Source organism: Zonotrichia albicollis, chromosome 27 (assembly GCF_047830755.1).
Source record: "Zonotrichia albicollis isolate bZonAlb1 chromosome 27, bZonAlb1.hap1, whole genome shotgun sequence".
NCBI lineage: Eukaryota > Metazoa > Chordata > Aves > Passeriformes > Passerellidae > Zonotrichia > Zonotrichia albicollis.
In genome coordinates, this window is record NC_133845.1 from 5,103,860 (window position 1) to 5,125,094 (window position 21,235).

Consider the following 21,235-nt stretch of genomic DNA (forward strand, 5'->3'; position numbering starts at 1 on the left):
ATCAGCTGATGGAGAGGCAGAGCTTGAAGTTCAGGAACTCAGGGTCTGGCATCCTGGGAATTTGGCTACAGCCAAACAGAGCCTGCCCCTGACTGAGACAGGATGCTCTGAGCTGGAGATGACTCCTGTTTCTGTCCTGTGCACAACGTGATATAAGTCATGCTCAGATGACAATAGCATTGGGGATACCATCCCTGAAAGAGGCTCTGGCCCAGGAATGCCTCTTAGTGCTAGCTAAAGCATCTCAAATATTTATGTGACATAAAAAGCCCCTGCTAGCTCATAAAGCCGGAGGCACCAGGTGACAAATACAACATTCCTCCACCCTCTCCTATACAAGTGGCTTTGCAGGAAAACCAGATCTGTAAAGCTGCTTCACTCTGTGGGACCACATCTTGGAAGCACCTGGAACTTGGGAATGCTCAGGGCAAGGCTTGACCAGAGCCCTGCAGCTCCAGGAGCTCTGCCAGAGGTACCAATCCTTCTCTGCCTGAACTGATGGTGGGAACTTTCAAGGCTGTCTCAGCTTGAGCACAATTAGGAGCTGAAATATTACAGGAATTAATGGAGAGCTCTCTCATCTCCTCAGGAGCTAGAAAACTAGCACAGCCAGCACCCATCATTATTATTATTAATACTAATAATATAATGCAGGCTAGAAATGGAATGGCCATGGACGATGCACAAGTGTAATCCTTGCTCATCAGCCAAGGATGATGAACTAACCCACTGTGAGCAGGGGAGATGGAAAAGCAGAGCCTGAGTCCTTGTGCTCAGTGAGCAGGAGGCTGCACACAGATCACCACGCACTATTTGGGACTTGCTCTGCAGATCTCTGTTAAAAGCCTCAGGGAAGGGGAAGTTTGACCATCGTGGCAGTGGAGGAGCCGCAGAGGCGAGGTCCTGGTGTGGCATGGAGAACCAAGGCAAACCCAACAGATGGCCAAGCTGTGCTTGGGGTCCCACACAGCATGGATGCAATGAGGTGTGGGCAGATGTCTCCTGCATCCATATTCCTCCCTTCATGCCTTTCTCCTTCCCTCACTTCTTGTTTTCCCATCCTGACTTATCTCCCTTCTGACTCCTCCTCCCCATTTGCTTCCATTGAGCCTCTGACAAGATAATAACTCACCAGAAAGTGAACACATGTTCCCAAATTAATTACATGCCACTGTCCCCTGGCTCACTGTTGCAGCCATGTTCAGGTCTCTAGGACACTGCTCACAGCTTTCCCTGGCTGAAGACTGCCTGTGATGCCACTGAAAAACCTTCCTTGGAGCTCTTCCCTTTGTCCATATCAACTCCCTGCACCTCAGATCAAGCTGAGCCAGCCAGGGCTGCAAGATTTTTCATCTCTAAAGCCCAAAGGCACAACCTCAACAGTGGTTCCACAATAAGGTTGGTCTCTGGGTGCTCAAAGTCCCACCAGTGATCCCAAAGCACTGCCCTGCCCTCTACACCATGCTGCTGCATTTTCCAGGCACTGATCCCAGTGGCCAGGATGAGCCAAAGAAAGAGAATATTTTATGGAGATAATTTTATTAAAATGTTTACAACAATGCAGATATTGACATCTTGCTTCAATCAATAGCACAATTTATTGTCCTTCAAGGTGAACATTAAGCCAAGCTGCCCATTAGTCAATATTTACCTCCAAGGTCTATAAATCTTTATACGGGCTTCAGCGGATGTTGACAGCAGCTGATTCCAGATAAGTAAAAGTAAGAGCGTGAAACATTGCTCCTTTTGGAGGTGAAATAGTAACTAGTTAATTACAGTCCCTACAGCAATTCTCAACTATCAATTTATGGCTACTTCTGGCAATAAAAATTAACATCGTGCAGACTCCCGGCTCCAAGTGACGCACTAAGCCCGAGAGCCATATATTTCAAACGTCACCCTGATGCGATGCTGATGGCCATCCTATAACAGTTTATGGTAAATAAATAAAGCACACAAAGGTAATAAGGGAATTGTTGGCACCTGAGACCCGCTTCCCCTCTCCTTCATGCAGCAGCAAGAGGAAAAGTGCAGCTGGGATGGGAGTGGGAAGGGAGATTTAGTAGAGTCAGAGCAGATGGGGAAATAGGTGGAGAAAAGAACCACCCCAAATCACCCCAAATTCCTCTCAAAGGAGGCAGGACACAGCCTCAGGTGGGTGGGTAAACAAGAGCTAAGGCTACCACCATTACATTCCCCAGCCAAACTGGGGAAGGCACCTGCTTCACCTCTTATTAGCCACTATTACCCTCTCCTGATGTCTCATTAACACATAAGGAACAAAGTTCAGGCATTTCTGAAATTCCCTTCCCCATTTTTCTTTGATCAGGTGAATGACCCCAGCTAGGGCAGCTTCTCCTCCGTGCACCCCCTCTTTTCAGCCCCTCTGTGCCAGCTTGAAGCTGCCATGCTCCAGTGGACAAAGATTAGGGATAATTAACCTGCTGGAAACCATCCAGCGCAATCATTCAAAAAATGATTTTTTTTAAGATTACCCTATCGACCCAGACAAACTCCTCTCCTCCTCTTGCAAATATTGCATCCCTGAACCGCAGGCTCAAGCCCATTTCTATCTGTGATCCCCCTTAGCTGAGCAATCCATTTAGGAAGCACACCTACATGAGGTACAGGGTACACACCTCCTGTTCTCCATGTTCACAAGCCTTCAGAAGCGGGACCGTCTCCCCAGAAACGGGCACACAGCATATCAGAGTCTCTGTCGGGCTTACACGGGGCCAAGCCACTGTTTTTGAAGTTTCCCGATGACAAGGAAGGAAATCTCTCTTCTGACATGCTTTTCCATGTTAATTAGCATGTTTCCATGGCCTGATGTTGTGCAAAGCCCCAGGGGATGCTGCACTTGCTGCTTGGCACTGCACGGTGCTCAGGGATGTGGGAGCTTGGCAGGAGCTCACTCCACTACTGCAGTCTGAGCTCCCTCCTCATCCTCACGCCCCAGGAGGATTTGTTGTGTCACCAAACAGAGAGAAAACATCATGTTTTCCTTACTCAGACCCTTTATTACCTTGGATTTGGGGAGCCAATTTTGCTCCTTGTGTGCAGCAGCACAGGCTTTGATGGAGAGGGGTGGCCATAAAATCCTTGACACAAAGTCAAGGATTCTCCTCCACTGGCATCAGTGTCCCCTCCATCCCGGGGCTGTGGGAGCCTCTCCTTGCCTGTGGCTATGTAGTGCTGTGGCTTTTCTTCCCCTTCCAACTTTCTGGGGCATAGGTGAGCTGAGGGTACCTTGAATTTTGCTCCAAAATACAATGGACGACCCACCCAGACCTGATTTTGTGCTGACATGAGCACAGGTGACTATTTCTGAAGGGCCATCTCTGGCTGCCCGTGATCAAAGGGTCAGGACATGGGGATTTTGACAAGCACATTCCAACATGGAGCCATCACAAAGGCAGGAAAGACACATTCTTCAACTTCTTGCTCAATGCAGAGCTAGAGCTAAGTCAGGACCCACATTTGTGGCTCTGTTTGTTCCGTGCATCCCTGAGATCACCCTTGGGGCTCATATCTCACACAACAACTCTGATATTTAACTATTAGGTGGGTACATGGCACACATCTCACCAGTCACAGGGACAGGTGACCTGCAGAGACCTTCCAGATGCCACCACATCGCATGGTCACTCAGCCTGTGGTTGCACATAGTCAATATATTGGCATGAACTCCAGTGACAGTTAAAGCAAGGCACTGGGGGCCTGAGCAACCTGGTCTAGTGGAGGGTGACCCTGTCCATGTCAGGGTGTAGGAATGAGATGCTCTTCAAGGTCCCTTCTAACCCAAAACAGCCTCTGACTCCCTGCCATGCCCTTCCCCGCAGTGTTCTAGGGACACCTGCCCACTCTGCTCACCCCACCGATGCTATGCAGAGCTGCCAAGTCGCCTGAGCCATCCATTATGGCACCATTGTGAAGAGTTTTTAGCTTAAAAGTCCTTGAAAGTTTCCCACTGTGACTCGTTAAACAAGATCTTTTTCACTTTCCCTCTATTCTCCGCTAACAATATTTATACTCATTTCTTTTATTGAAATCTATCTGCCGCCTGTTCTATTAAAGCCACCTGAGTGGCAGCTCCTATTCTCCGGGAGCCTGCAGCCCATCTATTCTCCAGACAATGAGGTACAAGCAGTCTATCTTCTATTGTGCTTCCTGGCCTTCTGCTCTCAAATCTTCCATCTCAAAAAGGCATGTTAGAGACGCCTCCATGCAAAAGATTGGAATCCCGGGTTGTGGGGGCTTCCCAGCGTTGGCCTGGCTTGCTGCCCTCCCTCTCTGGGCGAGCACCTCCAGGGAGATGCTGCTGTGGCACCTGGGATCCCTCAGGGATGCAGCTCTCCATCCTTAGTGTGGGTTGTGCCATCAGCACGGCGCACGGCTCGCTGCTGCCGAGGTTTTCGCACGTCTCAGACAACTTATTTGTTACCAGGAATAAAAGAGGAGCATTAAACCTTTTGTTTGCAAGAAGTAGTTCCTTGGGAAATAAATGGATTATGGAAATTAATATTTAAAGAAACAAAACAAAACAACTCAGGGACCAACCACCCTTGAACGAGGCTCTAACTCAGGAGTAAATGAGTCGAATAAAGAATGAGCTCTTTTATTCGGTGAGAGGGAGAGCTCAGAGGCAGCTCAAGGCTCAGCAAAGTGGCAGTGACTGTCTTGAGCCTCTCCCAGCCTCTGCCTCCTCCTGGGCTGCTGGTAAGGACACTGGACCCCAGGAAAAGGTCCAGAGGGTATGTGTCATCATGTTAGAGCAAATTAACAATGGCTACAGTTCACAAAGAGCTTAAATAGCGTCAGATTTGCAGCAAAGATGGGTGCAGGGCTCATTAGAGGGCAGCTGTTAATGACACCCACCCTTTATTACCAGCATGAGCTGGATCCCTTTCTCCTTGGCCCTGGAAAGGCAAGGGTGATTCTTGTGGTGACACTGGGAGGGACTGATGCTCGGCAGAAGCTGTGACTGGCATGGAGCCACTTCCCACGGAGCTTTTCTGCCTCCTTGCAAAAACAAATGCAAAAGGTACATGAAAATCAATGTCAAGGCTCCCACAGAGCCAAGCCTTCTCCAGAGAGCTCCTGAGGAGACAGCATCTCCCAGCAGCTCCTGCCTGAGCACCAACACTGCTCCTGGCACCACTCTTCCTCCCATGGTCTCTTCCACAGCGCAGAGCATCCAATCAGGTGCCCAACACAAAGTCCTCTCTCCTTCCTTTCCTTACCCCTCCTTCCTCCCTGTGGTTTTTTCCCCGTAGCTGCTTCCAAGGTGAGAGAGGACAGCGTTGCTGGAATGAAAGATTCTCCTGCATGCCCTCTCCCAGCAGCGGCCCTAATTCATTTTTCATGGCCCCTTGCAGTGACAAAAGCCGCTGCTTCTCTCTTGTAAGCGTGCGCCATGCAATAAGTCAAAGCTGATGTGCATTTTCCCCCTGGGTGCCGAAGCTGTGCTTTTGATTTAATTTGTCCTGTTGTTTGGCGCTCAGCCTTTGCCGGTGAGTTCCTCTGGAAAGGTGGGAAGTAGGACCCCATCCATGTGGAGGGGCTGCCTAACAGATGGGGTGCAGTGGGTAGTGGTTAAATAATTTGTTGCAATGCTACCAAGATGTTGGAGAGCGACAGATGCCGCTGGAGAAAATCGCTCAAACACGCATCCTGTTTGTGGGAACGCTGCTCCTCCATTAAATCCTGTCGCAACTTGGCTCCTCTGGAGCTCGTCCCATTTCTGGCAGCTCCCTCGCTGGCTCTGGGAGAAGCTGTGGTGCACAGGGCTTGGCGAGGAGAGCAAGAAGCAAGATTGCTCCTGCCTGCTCCGGGGACACCTGCCCACTCTGCTCACCCCACCGATGATATGAAGAGCTGCCAAGTCGCCTGAGCCATCCATTATAGCACCATCGTGAAGAGTTTTTACCTTAAAATTCCTTTATCTGCAGGTGCTTTGCAAAGAACCCGAAAAAATTCCATGGGAGATCCACCACATCCCTTCCCAACAACTCCATGTGACCACATTGCTGTACAGGAGAAAACATTCCCAACCCCTGCCAAACTCAAGGCACCCTGCTTTCCTCTGGATTTGTGCGAAAAAGAGCTGCTGGCAGCCAGGACCGAAGGGTCCCTCCGGCTGGAAATTTAAACCCCAAGGCTTTCTCCACAGGACAAGCTCTTAAGAAGCAATTGCAATGCAAAGCGTTAAATGGCTGTAACCTCGGCTAAGCCGTATTTCAGCCGCATTAGGGAAATATCCCTCAGATGGGAAGCAAGTGGCATAATGGCATTAGAGTGAAAAAATAAGCATCAAGTGCCGGCTAAATCCATCCCCAGAGCTGGCAAGAAGTCACGGGGATCTGGGAAACTTTCCCTTCTCCACGCATATCCCAGCAGGCAGCTCATGGCAAGCCCGGACTCTGTGGCTGCCACAACTTTCTGCAAATGGGGGATATTTTCCATCCCTCTTTTTCCCTTGGGACCCCCTGACCACTCTTCACCCCCCAGAGTCATTTGAATCATGGCAGGGTGAGACTCGCTGTCGCCTCTCCATCATCTTTATCCCGTCTTTATTTTTTCAGACACGCTATTTTCCAGCCCAGTGGCCTTGCTCTGTCCCTTGTGTTTTATGGCACTGATGTCTCCATTTCTGCAGGATCACTCACAATATTGTGGCTTATTGAGAGAAGCCAGGGAAATGCAGGGGTGATGAGCTGGATGGGTTTGGGGCTCTGGGGAGCTGGTGAGGATGCCCTGGGTCTGGGGAAGGGGTGGTTGTGACAGGAATTTCAGGGATGTGTGATGCTGGGTGGCTGAGATTGGGAGACTGGAGGCTGAGCCCCTTCCTTGGAGCCCATCATCCCCTCCTCAGGCTTCTGTGTAGGTATTGGCCCTGCTACAGGAGCTGGGAGGGCAGTGAGAGGCATTGCTCTGCAAGGGAAATGCCATTTTAAATAACAGCAGTGTGTCACAGGAAGGGGAAAAACCCATGGGCTACAGCATTGCTCTGGCTTTAAATTATACCATAGGAGAATAAAAATAAAAGAGAGGAAGACAGAGAGAGAGGCCAGGAGGAAAAAGAATTGCCATTGTTTTACCAAGCAGATGGGAAAGTTCAGGGGATCAGAAAAAGACTATTATTATCTTGACTCGACCGAGAGAAGATGGGAAAGGAAGAGGCATTTTTTTTCCCTGCAGTGAGGAATGCTGTAGCTGAAGTAATTTCAGCAAAGAGTCGGAAGGAAACGATGCCATCAGCTCGGGGTAGCACCTAAGTTACCCCCACAGCCTGGGCATGCCACCATGATTTGCCTTTTTGTCCCTTTTCCCAGCAGTGACACCACATCCCATGCTTCTATTGCAAGGCCAGGGAGGGGTAACCAGGGCACTCATTTCCCACCACCTCCAGTTGCAGCAGCGTGCCAGATGTACTGCCAGATGTGCCCACTGCCAGTGGCGCTGCAGCTGTGGGCACCCCTCCATGGCACTGCTGGTCCCACCACCTCCCCAGCCTCGGGGCATGACCACCTGCCACAACTGCCCAAATTTCTGCTTCCTTGTCCCAGAAACCTGTTGCTTGGCTACAAGCCATTAAATATCCTAAATACACAGCAAATTTCCTGCTGGCTGTTTAACACGAGCAGAACATGAATTTTTTTTTTTCTCCCCAAATTCATGTGAAAAGCCCTTTTTCTGTGTCTGCAGTGGTGCTACAGCTCTGTGGCTGTAGCTTCACTGTTATTCTCCAGCTTGGTATAAGGCAGTTGAGCCACTCTGGCTCTACTTGCCCTTACAAGCCCAGCAGAATTTCTCAGTCTCCTCAGAGACAAGGAGACTCTTTTTCTGTCCATATTCAGGCCAGGGGAAGGGCACAGCCCTGAGGCCCATGGCAGTGACCAAGCACAGACATCAACAACTGATTTACAAACTGGGGCAAACACTGGTGCAGCATCTTCCCTGACAAGTGTCAAGGTGATGGGACAGGGAAACGAGGAGGTGAGTGTAGGTCAGTTCTGTCAGAGCATCCTTCACCCAACACATCCCTCTTTAAAGCCTCTTTGCCACTCAGTTTCCTCCCTTTCCCTCTACCCTCCCTTTCTCTCTTCCTCTTTTCCCTCTTCTCTTTGCCACGTGGTTTTTCCCTCAGCTCCCCCACTTTGTTTTGTCACCTTTCCTTCTCTATACCCATTCTCTCCTGCACCCCTGGGACACAGAGAGGGGCTGGCAACCTGCCCTGCTTAATCCCAGGGCCACTGACTCCTTGGGCACTTAATATTCACGACAGAGAGAAACATTTCATGGCGAATTGGACGCACATTCAACTGGAAATGGAAATTTTATGACTCTTCTCACTCCGCGCAGCAGATTACACCAGCTGAGAAAACATGGAAGCAAATGAACAACCTGTGAACTGTAAAGTATATTAATAATGAAATCACAGCCCGGGAAATGAAGGCTTTATTCTGTTTATATTCTGCTCCATTAATGGAGAGTGCTCGCAGAAGCTCCACCCCATTAGCTGGCAATCCGTGCCCCAGGAAGAGCACAGGGATGGTGGCGGAATGGTAGCACAGGGCAAAATTCTCCTTCCCTCTGGGAAGGCTCAAAGCATTTGGCTTTGTGGGAAAGGTGGTCAGGGACCAAGGCTCAAAGCATTTCTTTGTGCTGCCTCCATCTATGGACAGTGAAGGTGGGTGAATATGGGGGTTATCTTTGGTGCCCTACCCCGTGCAAGCTTGGGAACAAGGTTATAAGGCAAGGAATGGAGCAAATGGTGATGCCAGGAAAAATAAAGAACAAATTTGGGTGGAAATGAGTTCCAACACCACAAGGAGACCCCAGCAAGGAACTGGAACTGGGAAAGCCATCCATAGAGAGCCATATGTGCTTTCTCTTTGGGCTGCTCATTCCCATCTCCTGCCTGCTGTGTTTGAGCATCCCCACCTCTCCAGCATCCTTCCCACTCCTCATCACCACATCCCATTTCTCCAGGGATGGAAGCACTTGTGCACCCACAGCCCTAAAGCCACACTGATGGCCACAAACTGAGCCAGGCCAGCAGGACTTGTGCAAATAAATATTTCTGTGCTACTACCCAGCACACAGCCCTGTCCTTGGCTCAGCAGACCTGGGCCACGTGTGACACAGCCCAGCCAGGCTCTCTCCCTCCTGAAAACAACAGCAGCAGCTTATGCAAAGCACATCACGGGAGCTAAAAAGAGCCAGAGCAGAGTTTTCTATAGCTGGAGCGACCTGGTGTTGACAGAATGGGGACGCATTTCCTCAGCTCAGATTTTTATAATAATACCTCAAGGGAGTCGCTGGCAAAGTTTGGCCCAAATATAATTAGTTTGCACAGCTATTAGGGGCTGATAAAAGGTTTTAATTTGCGTGGAGATCTCTTGAATCTCAGGCACTCCTGTCCCTTGCTCTTCCCCAGGCCAGCTGAATGAAAGGAGAGTCCCAGGCAGGGAGCGACACAAAGCCGCGCATTTATCAGGGAAACAGGGAGTTGTGTTCAGCAAGAAAGAAGAGATGGAAAATCCAACAAAAAGCTGACATTGCTGGTGTGTTGGGCTTTGTCCTCTTTGTCCCACCACGCCATTAACACATCCCATTCTTCCTGCAGGGAGATGCCATGCAGAGCACAGATCAGGGCATTTGTAACTCCTCAGTGGTCTCACCTTTGTGGGAAAGGTGGTCAGGGACCAAGGGGATAAGACACAGGATTAAATTTGGGAGTGCAGGCAGGGCTTCCTGGTTTTGCCCCCTATTAGGGCAGCAGGCAGCTGCTTCCCCAAACTGTGATGAGGAGCAGATCCCTCTCTGCCTCTGGAAAACTGGGAAAGTGTGACATTGCAAAGCTGCATTTAGGGAATGTCTTGAAACCAAGAGGGTTTTTTTCCCCTCCTTTTTTAATGGAAAGACATTGCCTCATTTGTAGCTGGAAGGGGTCTTGTTATTTTTGTACCAAGATGCATATTTTAGAGGTATCTATGCCAAATATGCAAAATCAGCTCCAAGAGTTCATTTCCACCATGCAGGGAGCCAAAAATATTACTTTTATACACATAAAAGTACATAATCTCCCATTGCTTTGAACAAGCAGGAGGAACTAGGGTGCATCAGGAAGGGAAATGCTAAAAGAAGCTCCCCACATGTCACGCTAACCAAGTTTTAGTCATTCCTTGGCAAAAGAACAACCTGGAGCTCATGAAATTATTCTACCAGATTCTGTCCCCTGCTGGGCCACATCCCTCTCCCATGGGAGATGATGGAGAAGCTGCTGGCACTCAACAGACTGAATATTCCCCCTGATCCCCCTGTCAGGATATTGCTGGTGGTCATATGGGTCCACACTCTTCTCAAGCAACCCAATGCCAGTTGCCTCCATCACCACAACCACACAAAAACCCAGTGTCCATCTCAAAGTCCTGCTTCTCCATGGCCGCTTCTCCCTATTTATTTCTCTTATTTGTATACCCTACATGATACAAGCAGAGCTGGACCACTGCTGACCATTTGCCCAGCTGCTCTGTCTGGCAAACATTGATTAAAGGAGTATCAAAACTGGTGGCAGATTTACAGGTTAACAATGATTTAGTGGAGAGCACCGGAGCCAAATTAATGCTGGCTATAATGTAGTTTACCTCATTAAACAATGCACACCAAGATCCTGTCTGTTGTAAAACAATTGGTCTCTGAAGCCTAGTGTTCATCTTCCAGGGTTGCTGGGAGATAATAAATGGGTAATATTCCGGCGATAATGGTAATGGAGTCACGGCTCAGAGCTAATATTATGGCAAAGCAGTAATTATTTCAACAGTAAACAAGGGGATGGTTGAGCTGCCGACAGGATTGGAGCCAGTTGAAATGCTCCAGTTAATACAGTGGAGCCCAGGCCTGCAATGCCTCTAGGAGAAGGTGCTTGGGCATCAAGTGTGCCAGTTGAACCTCTGTTGAGTCACCCAGACACCAAAAGACAGGAGGGACGCATGCAGTAAAGTGAGGTGGGACAGCATGTACAACATGTTGGCCATCCCAACCCAACCCATCCATCCCATCCCATCCCATCCCATCCCATCCCATCCCATCCCATCCCATCCTATCCTATCCTATCCTATCCCATCCCATCCCAACCCATCCCATCCCATCCCATCCTATCCCATCCCATCCCATCCCATCCCAACCAGAGCCAGCAGTTCAAGCTGGGCTCTGAGCTCCATCACACAGCAGGAGCACTCGCTTCCCTCCTTTGACACACCACTCATGTTGGCTGAAAGCAAACCTCCAAAGCAGAAAAGAGGCAGAGCAGAGACACAAGACCCAGAATGAACACAGAAGGAGCCTTACACAAACCATCTGCTCCCTCTGAGAGGTATTTCCCTGCTAAAGGGGCCAGCAGAGGACACGGCTCTCTGGTCCTCCATTAATGAGGTGACATGAGGACAGGCTAACGGGAGCAATCTCACAGCACGTGCAGCTGATCAGGGGAGGAACAAGGCAGCACAAAAGCAAGCAGAGATTTTCCCACCCAAGAAGATCCCCCTTCTCCCTGTGCCTCCCAGCTGGGCTCCAGATCTGGTGTCCAACCTATAAATATCCTCTCCCTCCTCTCCAGGGATGATGATGATGGCAGGCAATGTGCTTAATGGACAAACCTCTGAGACAGGAGGATGTCTCCCTTTCCCAGGTACAAGCACCTCTCCAAGCTGGATAATTTTTGCAGATGTTTGTCCTCTTGTTTTAAGCCTTGCCAAGAGCCAGGGAGAATCAATATACCCAAATACACCAGACTTCTCCCAGAGTCCCTTTGCTGGTTTGCTGCTGATGTATAGACAGATGATCTCATGAGACCTCTGCCACATCAGGCCACCGTGTCTCATCTATCTTAAGTGTGTATACGAGCTGTGATTACTGCTGCCTCTGAGTGCCTCACGTCTGGAATGTGTTTATCCTCCTGCAGCTCTGTGAGACAAGGGACTGCGATTGTTCCTCTTCCAGGGAGGCCACGGAGGTTAAACGGGCTGATCATGGGGGATATCCTGAATGTGGCCACATCAGGATCCTCCAGGCACCTCCCCAGTGTCTGCCTGGTAGCCCTGAGGCATCACCTGCCCCACAAATGACAGCTCAGGACTCCAGCTCTGCACGGGATCCAGCTTTCAGCACCCAGCTAATCCTGAGATTAATGAGGGATTCCCACCACACAGACCTCTCCATCAGACCTCTTACAAGTAAATACACCATCAGCCAAACCATAATGTTTTCCTACCCTGGCAGCCACTGTCTTAAGCCTCACACCAGAATCCATCATACTACAGCAATAATCAAAAAGCAATTAGATAAAACCATGGCAGAAAAGTCCATCAAGGGTCATTAAGGATGACGACTTGGATGCAGCCTCTGGCTTGGGATGTCTGTGTGTGGCAGAGCGGTGCTGGATGAGCCAGTGGAGGGATCTGCATGCACACACCCAGTTTTACACCCTTTCCCTGTGCCTCTGGCCCGGCCATGGCACGATAACCCCACTTGTCTGCCCACACAGCCCTCCTCATCATTGCTGCTAAACCGTGCCTGCTCCTCCTGGGACAGAGGCTGCTGAGCCTTCATTCCTCCTGGAAGATCCCTCACTTCAATTCCTTGGCACATTTCCCAAGCTTAATGGGAGGCATGACTGGTTTTGTGTCTGCAGCACAGATAAATATCCCCTGGGTAGCTCAACGTGGTGCCACTCTCTCTGCCAGTGCCTTGGCGTCACCCTGAGCCCGGTGGCCTGGCGTGCTGTGTTTTATCCCCGCCAACAAACCTCAGCCTTCATCCACCGAGAGATGAAAACTGGTCTGACAATATGACAATCGCCATGACAACATCAGTTACCCCCCAAAAATAAATAAAAAGCCCAGTAACTATGGAAACACCTGAGTGACCAAAACCAGGCTATTAACTAGAAGACCTCGCTGCAGTTTACAGACAGCATCAGCACACGAGGCTGGGGACTGTAATCCAGCCAAAGACTCAGAAACACAGACGTGCTCTGTGCCTAAGGGTGCAAAATGGATGTTTATGGGCACACAGGGCATTGCCTTTCAGATCCCTGAGTCTAAGTCTGTGCAACTTCTACCTTCCCTGGGCACAGGTTCCTGCCTTCATGCTAGGTGCTACATCCAAGCCACTGTTATCTAGGCAATTCTTTCCCTCTTTGCCTCTTTTGCTCCCTCCCTTCACCCCCAAGATGCCTCTCTCAATTGCCATCCCAATGGTCCCACAGGGGTGCCAAGAAGGGATGGAGCTGCCCCATGCCATGGCACATCTTGGTGCCTCACAGCAGTTTCAGAGAGCTGAGTTTTGAAGCCCCAGTGCCTGGCAGCTCTGCTGGTGCTTGTGATGCCAGCTGGAGCATCCAAGCCCAGGACAGAGCCTCTAAGCTGTTAAGCCTCCTCTGCTGAAGCAGAAGAAGCTGTGACTCCAGCAGCTTCACTTCTTTTTCCACCTCAGTCTGTTCAGCTGCATTAATAGGAGTTGCTGTGAGTCAATACAGCATTACTGGGAGGAGAAATAAAATAAGACAGAGAGACCTGAGGCAGAGGGACAGAAGACAGGCTGTATCACACCTTCTTTGGACTGGTCACAGGCTCACAAAACACTTCTCCAGAGCCAGCAGCCTGCTTTTGTTCATGCAGGAGGATGAGGATGGGCACAGGTAGGACCAAGGTCTGAGAACTAATGGAGGCACCAACAGGGCCAGCATGCCTGCATTTCTCAAAATCAGAAGCAGAAAACTCTCTTGTTTAGGTCCACTGAGCTCTTGAGTTATTCCATGAACTTGGTCTCCCCATGCCAGCTGCAGGAACTCCTCCAGCCCCCAAACCAAAGAGAGCTTCCAAAATCGGTTTCACAACTCCTAGAACATGGCAACAGCTGCAGGCAGGCAAATTCAGCAGAGTTTACCAGCCCAAGCCACTGAATGCAAATTCATCGGAGCAGAGACAGAAGAGCCAAGCAGTCAGAGGAGCCTGGAGTGGCTGGCACAGGGTCTCAAGTGAGATCAGTCACCAGGGAGCTGGTCTGCTCTTGGTGTACATCCTCTGAAAGGCCTTCCCATGCACTCCCTGGTGAGCAAACACTCTTATTTGCTCCATTTCCCACCAAGAGGTGCACTGTGTGCTCACAGGTACCAAGGAAATAATAAAAACTGTGCAGTGCCTTTGCACAGAGCAGCACTCACCAGTGTCAGCTTGGGGACCAATCCTTCAGCTCCTGGTGGGGCCGTGCCTGGCACACACAGGGCTGGCACAGCCTGTGCCAAGCAGCACTGCTGAGAGCCACTTCCCCACCCACTGTGCGAACTCTTAAATTATGCACCAGCATTCTCTCAAACAATTCTCCCTTGTCCCTTTTCTCCACCACTTCATGAGAAATGGAGGAAGATGGTGAGAAGGAACAGGAGGCAGCTTGCTCAACTTCCCATGGGATGAGTAGAGGAACAAAAACCAAGAGGGGCCAGCAGCAAGCTTTGGGTATTGCTTGGCCCTAGCACTCTGAATTAGAATGTATCCTACATCCCAGATCTGCTATAGCACCTCTATGCATTTTCTCTGGCTCTCATTTCAGTCCTCACACTCCTGATCTTCATCTTTGCTGTGTGTGGTGAATGCAAAATGGAGAAGTAGAGGTTCCCCTTGGTGGCTTGGCAGAGCTAGAAACAGAGGAGCTGTCCATGGAGATGGGCAGCCATGAAAGTTGTCCTGGGCCACCTCTGGGCTCATCACCCTCCATCAGCAGGAGACCAGGCTCTGGTAAATCTCTGTGATCATTTGTTCCCTTTGAGTTTTGAAAGCAGAATGCCTAATCATGGCCAAAATCAGGAAAGAGCTGCTGCTGCAAATTACACAGCGCCACAGGTAATTTCTGATTAGCTCACTCTTCCTCTCCTGGTGCATCCTCAGTTTCCATAGCAGCTAAGTCCTAAGTAAAATGGAAACATCTGGTTCAAGCGCATGTAAAGATTCCCTGGGGAAAAAAACCTGCTGGATGGCAGCAAACACAGAAAATAGCCCTGGTGAAAGACAGAGGCATCAGGAGCTGGGAGCCTGGTTAGGACAGGATGGATGGCATGTGGGAGAAGGCAGCAAGGGGCACATGAGTGGGAGACAAGGGTTCTGGGGAGCAGGAGGGGATGTAGGAAGGAGAGCGGGGCTGTGGGAAAACAAGATGCTTGTGAAAAACAGGTACTGAGGAGGCTGAGCAAAACAAAAATATGTTGTCAGGGTAGACAAGGGGAAGAGTAGGAAGAAGCTTCAAGGTGGGAACACATGGAGACTGCCTCGACCGTAAATGTGAGAGCAACTTTGGTTCCATAGAGAGATGCTCAGGGATGGGGAGGAACACATGGATCCATGCAAAGACCCTGACCAAAGCCACCAGCTCAGAAGCAAGACCACCTACAGTGGATATGCCAAAATGTGCTCTGGGGAAATGGTTTGTAGAAGCTCCTGACAAGGGAAGGGGCTGAGATGCCGCCAACTCAGCTCGCTCAGCCTGGGCTTTGCAGAGTGATGGATCTGGCCCAGCCGTTTGCTCCAGCACAGACAAATAGCAAAAAATCAATGGAGCTGCACATGGATCCATGCAAAGACCCTGATCAAAGGCTCCAGCTCAGAAGCACAGACCATGAACAAAACCACCAGCTCAGAAGCAAGACCACCTACAGTGGATATGCCAAAATGTGCTCTGGGTGAATGGTTTGTAGACGCTCCTGACAAGGGAAGGGGCTGAGATGCCACCATCTCAGCTCACTCAGCCTGGGCTTTGCAGTGTGATGGATCTGGCCCAGCCATTTGCTCCAGCACAGACAAATAGCAAAAAATCAATGGAGCTGCAGCGAGACACCGCAGCCCTCGTCAGGAGCTGGGCAGGCAGAGCAGCCACGGCGCCATCCGCCACTGCCGCCCCTGCGCCGGCTCCTTCGGCTGCCGGACAGCCTGGCCAGGCATCTCCAAGGAGAGCTTGAGGCAGATGTCTGGAACAACAGCCCACGTTGGTAAAACCCCAGGGGAAACAGGACTCTGAGGCGGAACTGAAGCGCTTAGACAGGATCAGAGGATCAGAGGCAGGCGTTGCCGCTTGGCCGCACGGCTCATCCCAGCCGGAGCCTCCGGATCTCACTCCTGGCTCACCCACGAGAGCCCCGCAACCGCCTGGGAATAACAGGGCAGCAGAACACAAAACAAGTGCCAAAAAGCAGCTGGGAAAGGGGGTTGAAATTATACGGTCCTGCACGCCTGGGAATTTGCTTCCCAGCAGTCACACCCACACAGTTCTGCTGAGGGTTTGCTTACCAATTAACAAGGCCACCAATTAATGCTTCATGTGTTTTCCTGCTCATTTGCACTATTTACAATCCCCCTTTGAAGCAACCTGTAAGAATTGCCTGAAAAAATTTTCAAAACATGGCCAGACAAGCACGTTCAACGTGCAATGTGAGTGCCCCATGCAGGAACTCCACGATCCTTGTGTCTCCCAACAGAGAGTATTCCCTGATTCTATAAATCTCTAAGCACAACAACCCCAACCGGGCACCTACAGCCAGTCCTCCACAGGACAAAAACCATCAGCTCCTCTTTCAGACCACCAGGATGGATGTTCCTCCACCAAAATCACCAAGTCCTGTGTTGAGTCACATCATTTTGGTGCATTTCACCTTCTCCTGGCAACAGTACGAGCCACCAACCCTCCCCAGCCACTCATAAAGAGTGCTGTGCCCTTCCCAAAATATTTCAGGTAATGTTTGGTTCTTACCTTTGGGTGAGATGTGTCTCCAGGTGATTGTTGGGTCTGGCCTGCCCGTGGCTATGCAGGTGAGGCTGACGTTGCCACCCTCGTTGATGGAGATGTCAGAAGAGATCTCGGTGATTTTTGGAGACACTGCAATGATGCAAAGAGGAGAAGGAAAATTAAATTGGTTCTGCTTCAACTCAAATCTTAGACTGTGGGTGAAGGAGGCTGAATTTCCATCCTCCCTCAGCTTTGACAATTTTTGCAGTAGTCCATCAGTCTCATCTGACTTGGCAGGAACAAACAGGGAAAAGAGGGGGCAGAGAATACACAGCTGAAGTGGGAAGAAACTGTAGCCAGAGGGGATTCAGTCATTTTAGGGAGGCTCGAGAAACTCCTCCGTGGTGTGAGACAGAACTTCTTCCTACCCCACTTCCAGCATTCCTTGTGTCCTCCTAGCCATGACAAACCCTTCCCAGCAGAGCTGCATCATCCTGAGGAAATATGATTGTTTCCTTCAAACTCCTGCAGTTTTTCCTCTCTGCCAGGTCCCTGCAAGCACAGGAGCACCAAGAGGACCTGGGCATGAAGAGAAAATCTGCTGAGGAGCCTCTGAGGTGGACCACCCTGCAAAGGGAGGGAAATTCTGTGGGGATGAAAAACATCCCCCTGCAATGGCACAGCCATCCAGAGCATGTAGGAGTGAATCAGATACAGGAGGAGACACAGGTACAGCATGGGGGTGATGAGGAGGGGGCTGGGAAGGGATGAGGATCAAGCAGGGAGCACTCAGCTCCTGCTGCTGCATGAGCAGAGGACACGATGTGGCTGCTGGGGAGGGCTGGGAGATCTTCTGGTGGGGATGTAGGAGGGAAAAGCATCACCTGCTGTTATCAGCCTGCACCTGCAGAATATAATAAAGACTATCACCTTCCTGGGTTTATTTCCAGGCTTTCTCCAGAGCCTGGCAGCCACTGGCACCCTGCTGCAGCACTTTGCAGGAGAGCCACAAATCACCTGCACCTTCCACCCTTGCTGGGAGAGCCAGATTCATCACCCCACATGGGGCTGCAGACCAACACCCCAAATCCTGGCTTGGACCCAACTCCTGGGGCTCAAATCCCAAATCCTGACTTGGACCCCACTCCTGGGGCTCCCTCCCCTGCCTCTCCCCACCTCCCACACCCTCCTGGGCTGCGCCAAGGCGGAATGACTGCAATGGCCTTGCACGCAATGCCTCTGCTGTGCAGGTAAGTAATTTATTGATCCGTAAAGCACTCCAAGACGCTCTGGAAGGGATTATGTCATGCCAGTGCTGTGCAATAAAATAAAAAATGATGGATTTTTTGTGAACATGATGGTGATTTAGGGTTTGTAGTTGGAAGTGTAGTTAAAGTACATTTTAAGTGGAAATCAAGGTGGGTAATGAATTATTCTCTGTTTTGAAGGGCTTCTGGGAGTTCATTTTTTTGCTGCTCTGGGCATGATGGCTAATCTGCTAATCATGCACTGGAGAATAGCTCTGGATCAGCTGCTCCCAGACAGAGGGGGCTCTGGGGCAGGACATTGGAGGGCACATAGACAACACCTAAAAAATATTAATATGCTTCAGTGTCACTAAGGGGACAGCACATTCCTCATGGGACCACTCAGAGCTGGGAATGCTCAGCCCATGGCCAGGTCCATTGAGGAGATGCAATTAATTACAACGTCATTATGACTGCCCCACTGTGTTCCTGGTGAGGCTGGGACTGCCAGCCAGGAAATCCAAGTGGGCTGTAAAAACACAGAGTGTGTGGTCTCCACAACAAAAACAGGCCAAGGGGGTATTACCATGGTCATTTTGGAGAGAGAGGTGGGAAGAGCCAAGTGGAGGCGCAGTGATCGCCCACCTTTGCCTGGGAAGCAGCAAGAGCTTCCAGATTTAAGTCCCAAGAAAACAAAAGCAATATCCATCATCTTTAATGCGCTGTTTGCTGCATCACAGAGGAACCTTTCTGATGTTTTTAACTGCTGAATCCACATCGACCCAATTCAGCTTGTTTTGCAGAGGCTTTAAAAAAAGCAAGTCAGACTTTACACTGCTACTCTGGGACTGCACAAACCCACTTTTACCTACCCAGGCGAGAGACAAAAATCAACTGACCAGGTTATAAAACATAATTAAAACAATTTAAACTTGGCTTTGATTGATGGGACAAGGGGGAATGCCTTTAACCTGAGGAGGGTTGATTTAGAACAGGTGTAAGTTTTTTACAATGAGTGTTGTGAGGTTTTGGCATAGGTTGCCCAGAGAAGTTGTGGCTGCCCCATCCCTGGAACTGTTCAAGGCCAAGATGGAAAGGGCTTGGAGCAGCCTGGGATAGTGGAAGGTGTCCCTGCCCGTGGCAGGGGATGGAACTAGAGGGTCTTTAAGGTCCCTTTAAACTCTAAACTTTCTATAATTCTATAAAAAGCAGCTCAAACTGCTCATGCAACAGGGCAAAAGTGCACCATACTCTGGCAAGCCCAGGACACTTTGAGGGAGTTGCAATTTACTGTGGCCCATCTGGAATGAGAGGAGGCAAGAACATCTGGGAAGCAAACCAGAGAAACGACACTGAAGCTGTTAACTAAGTCTGGAATTGTCTATGCAGTGGTAGGATTTAACACGGTGGTTATTGTATGCTAATTAAATATTTGAATATTTTACTGCACAAACTATTCCAAATGCCTTTCTAGAGACACAACAGGTGTTTGTAAGGCTTTTACCAGACTAGAGAGGGAAATCTTAATAAATAAATTATCCAAGTATATATTGAATATTATTTAACAGTCACTGGCACTTCCATTCCCTCTGCATTAAAGGACTTTCACCAGCACTTGGCATTTCTGCAGCAGTGGGGCAGAGGAGACATTTCCTGTGCCGAAAGCAGGACACAGATGGAGCTGTGCCCCTTTGGGAATGAATAAATAAATAAAGCTAAGTAAATGCAGGCTTCCCAGGCGGGAACCCTCTCCTTGCGGGCAGTCCTTTTGTGTTCAGCATCTCTCTTGCTAGGGAGTGATTAAACATGGCAGTGTTGGCCAAGCTGCTCCGGTGACACTGCGCAGATTTCCCCACAGGCAGGCTGGTGCTTTATTGATCCAACTCTTTCTTTTTCCCCCCTCCATCTTCACCACAGCTCTGGGGAAGGTCTTTGGGTGCTCTCAGTCCCCATCAGGTGCCCTGGGCATGCCCCCAGCTCGCCCCAATGTGGTGCACACAAGGAGTCCCCAGGACAGAAAGCAGCTTGCTTAAATATTTAACCAAAGCATATGGTGAGCTGCACGTTCGAGGGTGCTCAGGCAGGTGATAGATGTCTTTCTGGATCCAAGCATATGTGCCTGCCGACACACATCTATTCCCTGGCGCACAGACACCCTCCTGCCACTGGCACAGACATATCCCTGCTCTGCTTTCACCTCCAAACACCCGCTCCTGCCAGCACAGGTGTGCAGCTCACAGATCCCATGCCTGCATCCCACAGCAGGGCGGCACACAGATCTTCACGTCCTGGGAATGTGGTGGGGCTCCCCGGGCATTTCTGCCACCTCCTCTGCTGCCTCTCCCACGGCACCCACTGCAGCACTGAGGCCCTCCCTGATTATTCCTCCAGCTGCCTTTTATACCTCATCCCAAACTGTATAAACATCACCAGCTTTGCTTCCTTGCTTGGGCGCTGCCACTTCCATTTCCATCATCATCAGCTCCCCACCCACCTTCCTGGCATGTACTGACTGTGCTGCTTGCCCAGGCTGTCCTCTCCCTAACCCCCTGTGTCCACCTCTGTCTCCTGATACCCCAGCACCCCAAATTTCAGCCACACAGCAGTTTGTGTGGAGGGTGCATCTGGAACAACCTCTCCACCTCAGATTGGCAAGAGGACTTCAAATGAGCCTCACCAAGTTGACTACTCCTTCTTCAAGGAGCAATTGCAATTTTTTACCTTAACTACCCCCTTTCTACACATTTTTGGGAGCCAAGGAATAGTGCAGAAATACAGATGGGACCTCTCCAGACCAGCAGACCCTTTCTGATGTAGGAGTGAGGCAGAGCCGGTGCTTGCCCCAGCCAAGGGGTCTCAGCCCATGGCACAGCCTGGGAGAGAGTGGCTGTCCTGGTAAGCCCAGCCCTGCTTCCCTTTCATAAAACATGCAAACCTCCATCTTCCAGCACGAGCAACATCTGCTCCAGATCAAAGGAAACAACAAAGAACAACTATAAAAGTGTCTGGAAGAAAGAAAAAGAGGGAGAGTCAGACTTGCGTTCTGCAGGTGATCTGTGATGTGCACTGGCAGCTTTCTGACGCTTCTCCTGCTTCTCATAACAGCTTCTTGCTGCTGTCACACTCAGATTTCCCTGTGTTTTACAGAGTTTGCTGCCAAGGGTGCTGCCACTGGGATTGGGTGAAGGGAAGTCCTGGGTGTCCTATCC

At 50.1% G+C, this 21,235-nt stretch overlaps 1 protein-coding gene across 9 annotated transcripts in view; it reads right to left on the reverse strand.

Moving 5' to 3' along the window:
- Positions 1 to 21,235, reverse strand: part of LOC102061060 (protein CEPU-1) — a 399,822-nt gene that overhangs the window by 10,836 nt on the left and 367,751 nt on the right. For all 9 annotated transcript variants that reach the window (XM_074527878.1, XM_074527883.1, XM_074527879.1 and 6 more), the window contains one exon: positions 16,804 to 16,929. In XM_074527878.1, coding sequence (XP_074383979.1) covers positions 16,804 to 16,929 — 126 coding nt within the window. The remainder of the gene's footprint in view (positions 1 to 16,803; positions 16,930 to 21,235) is intronic.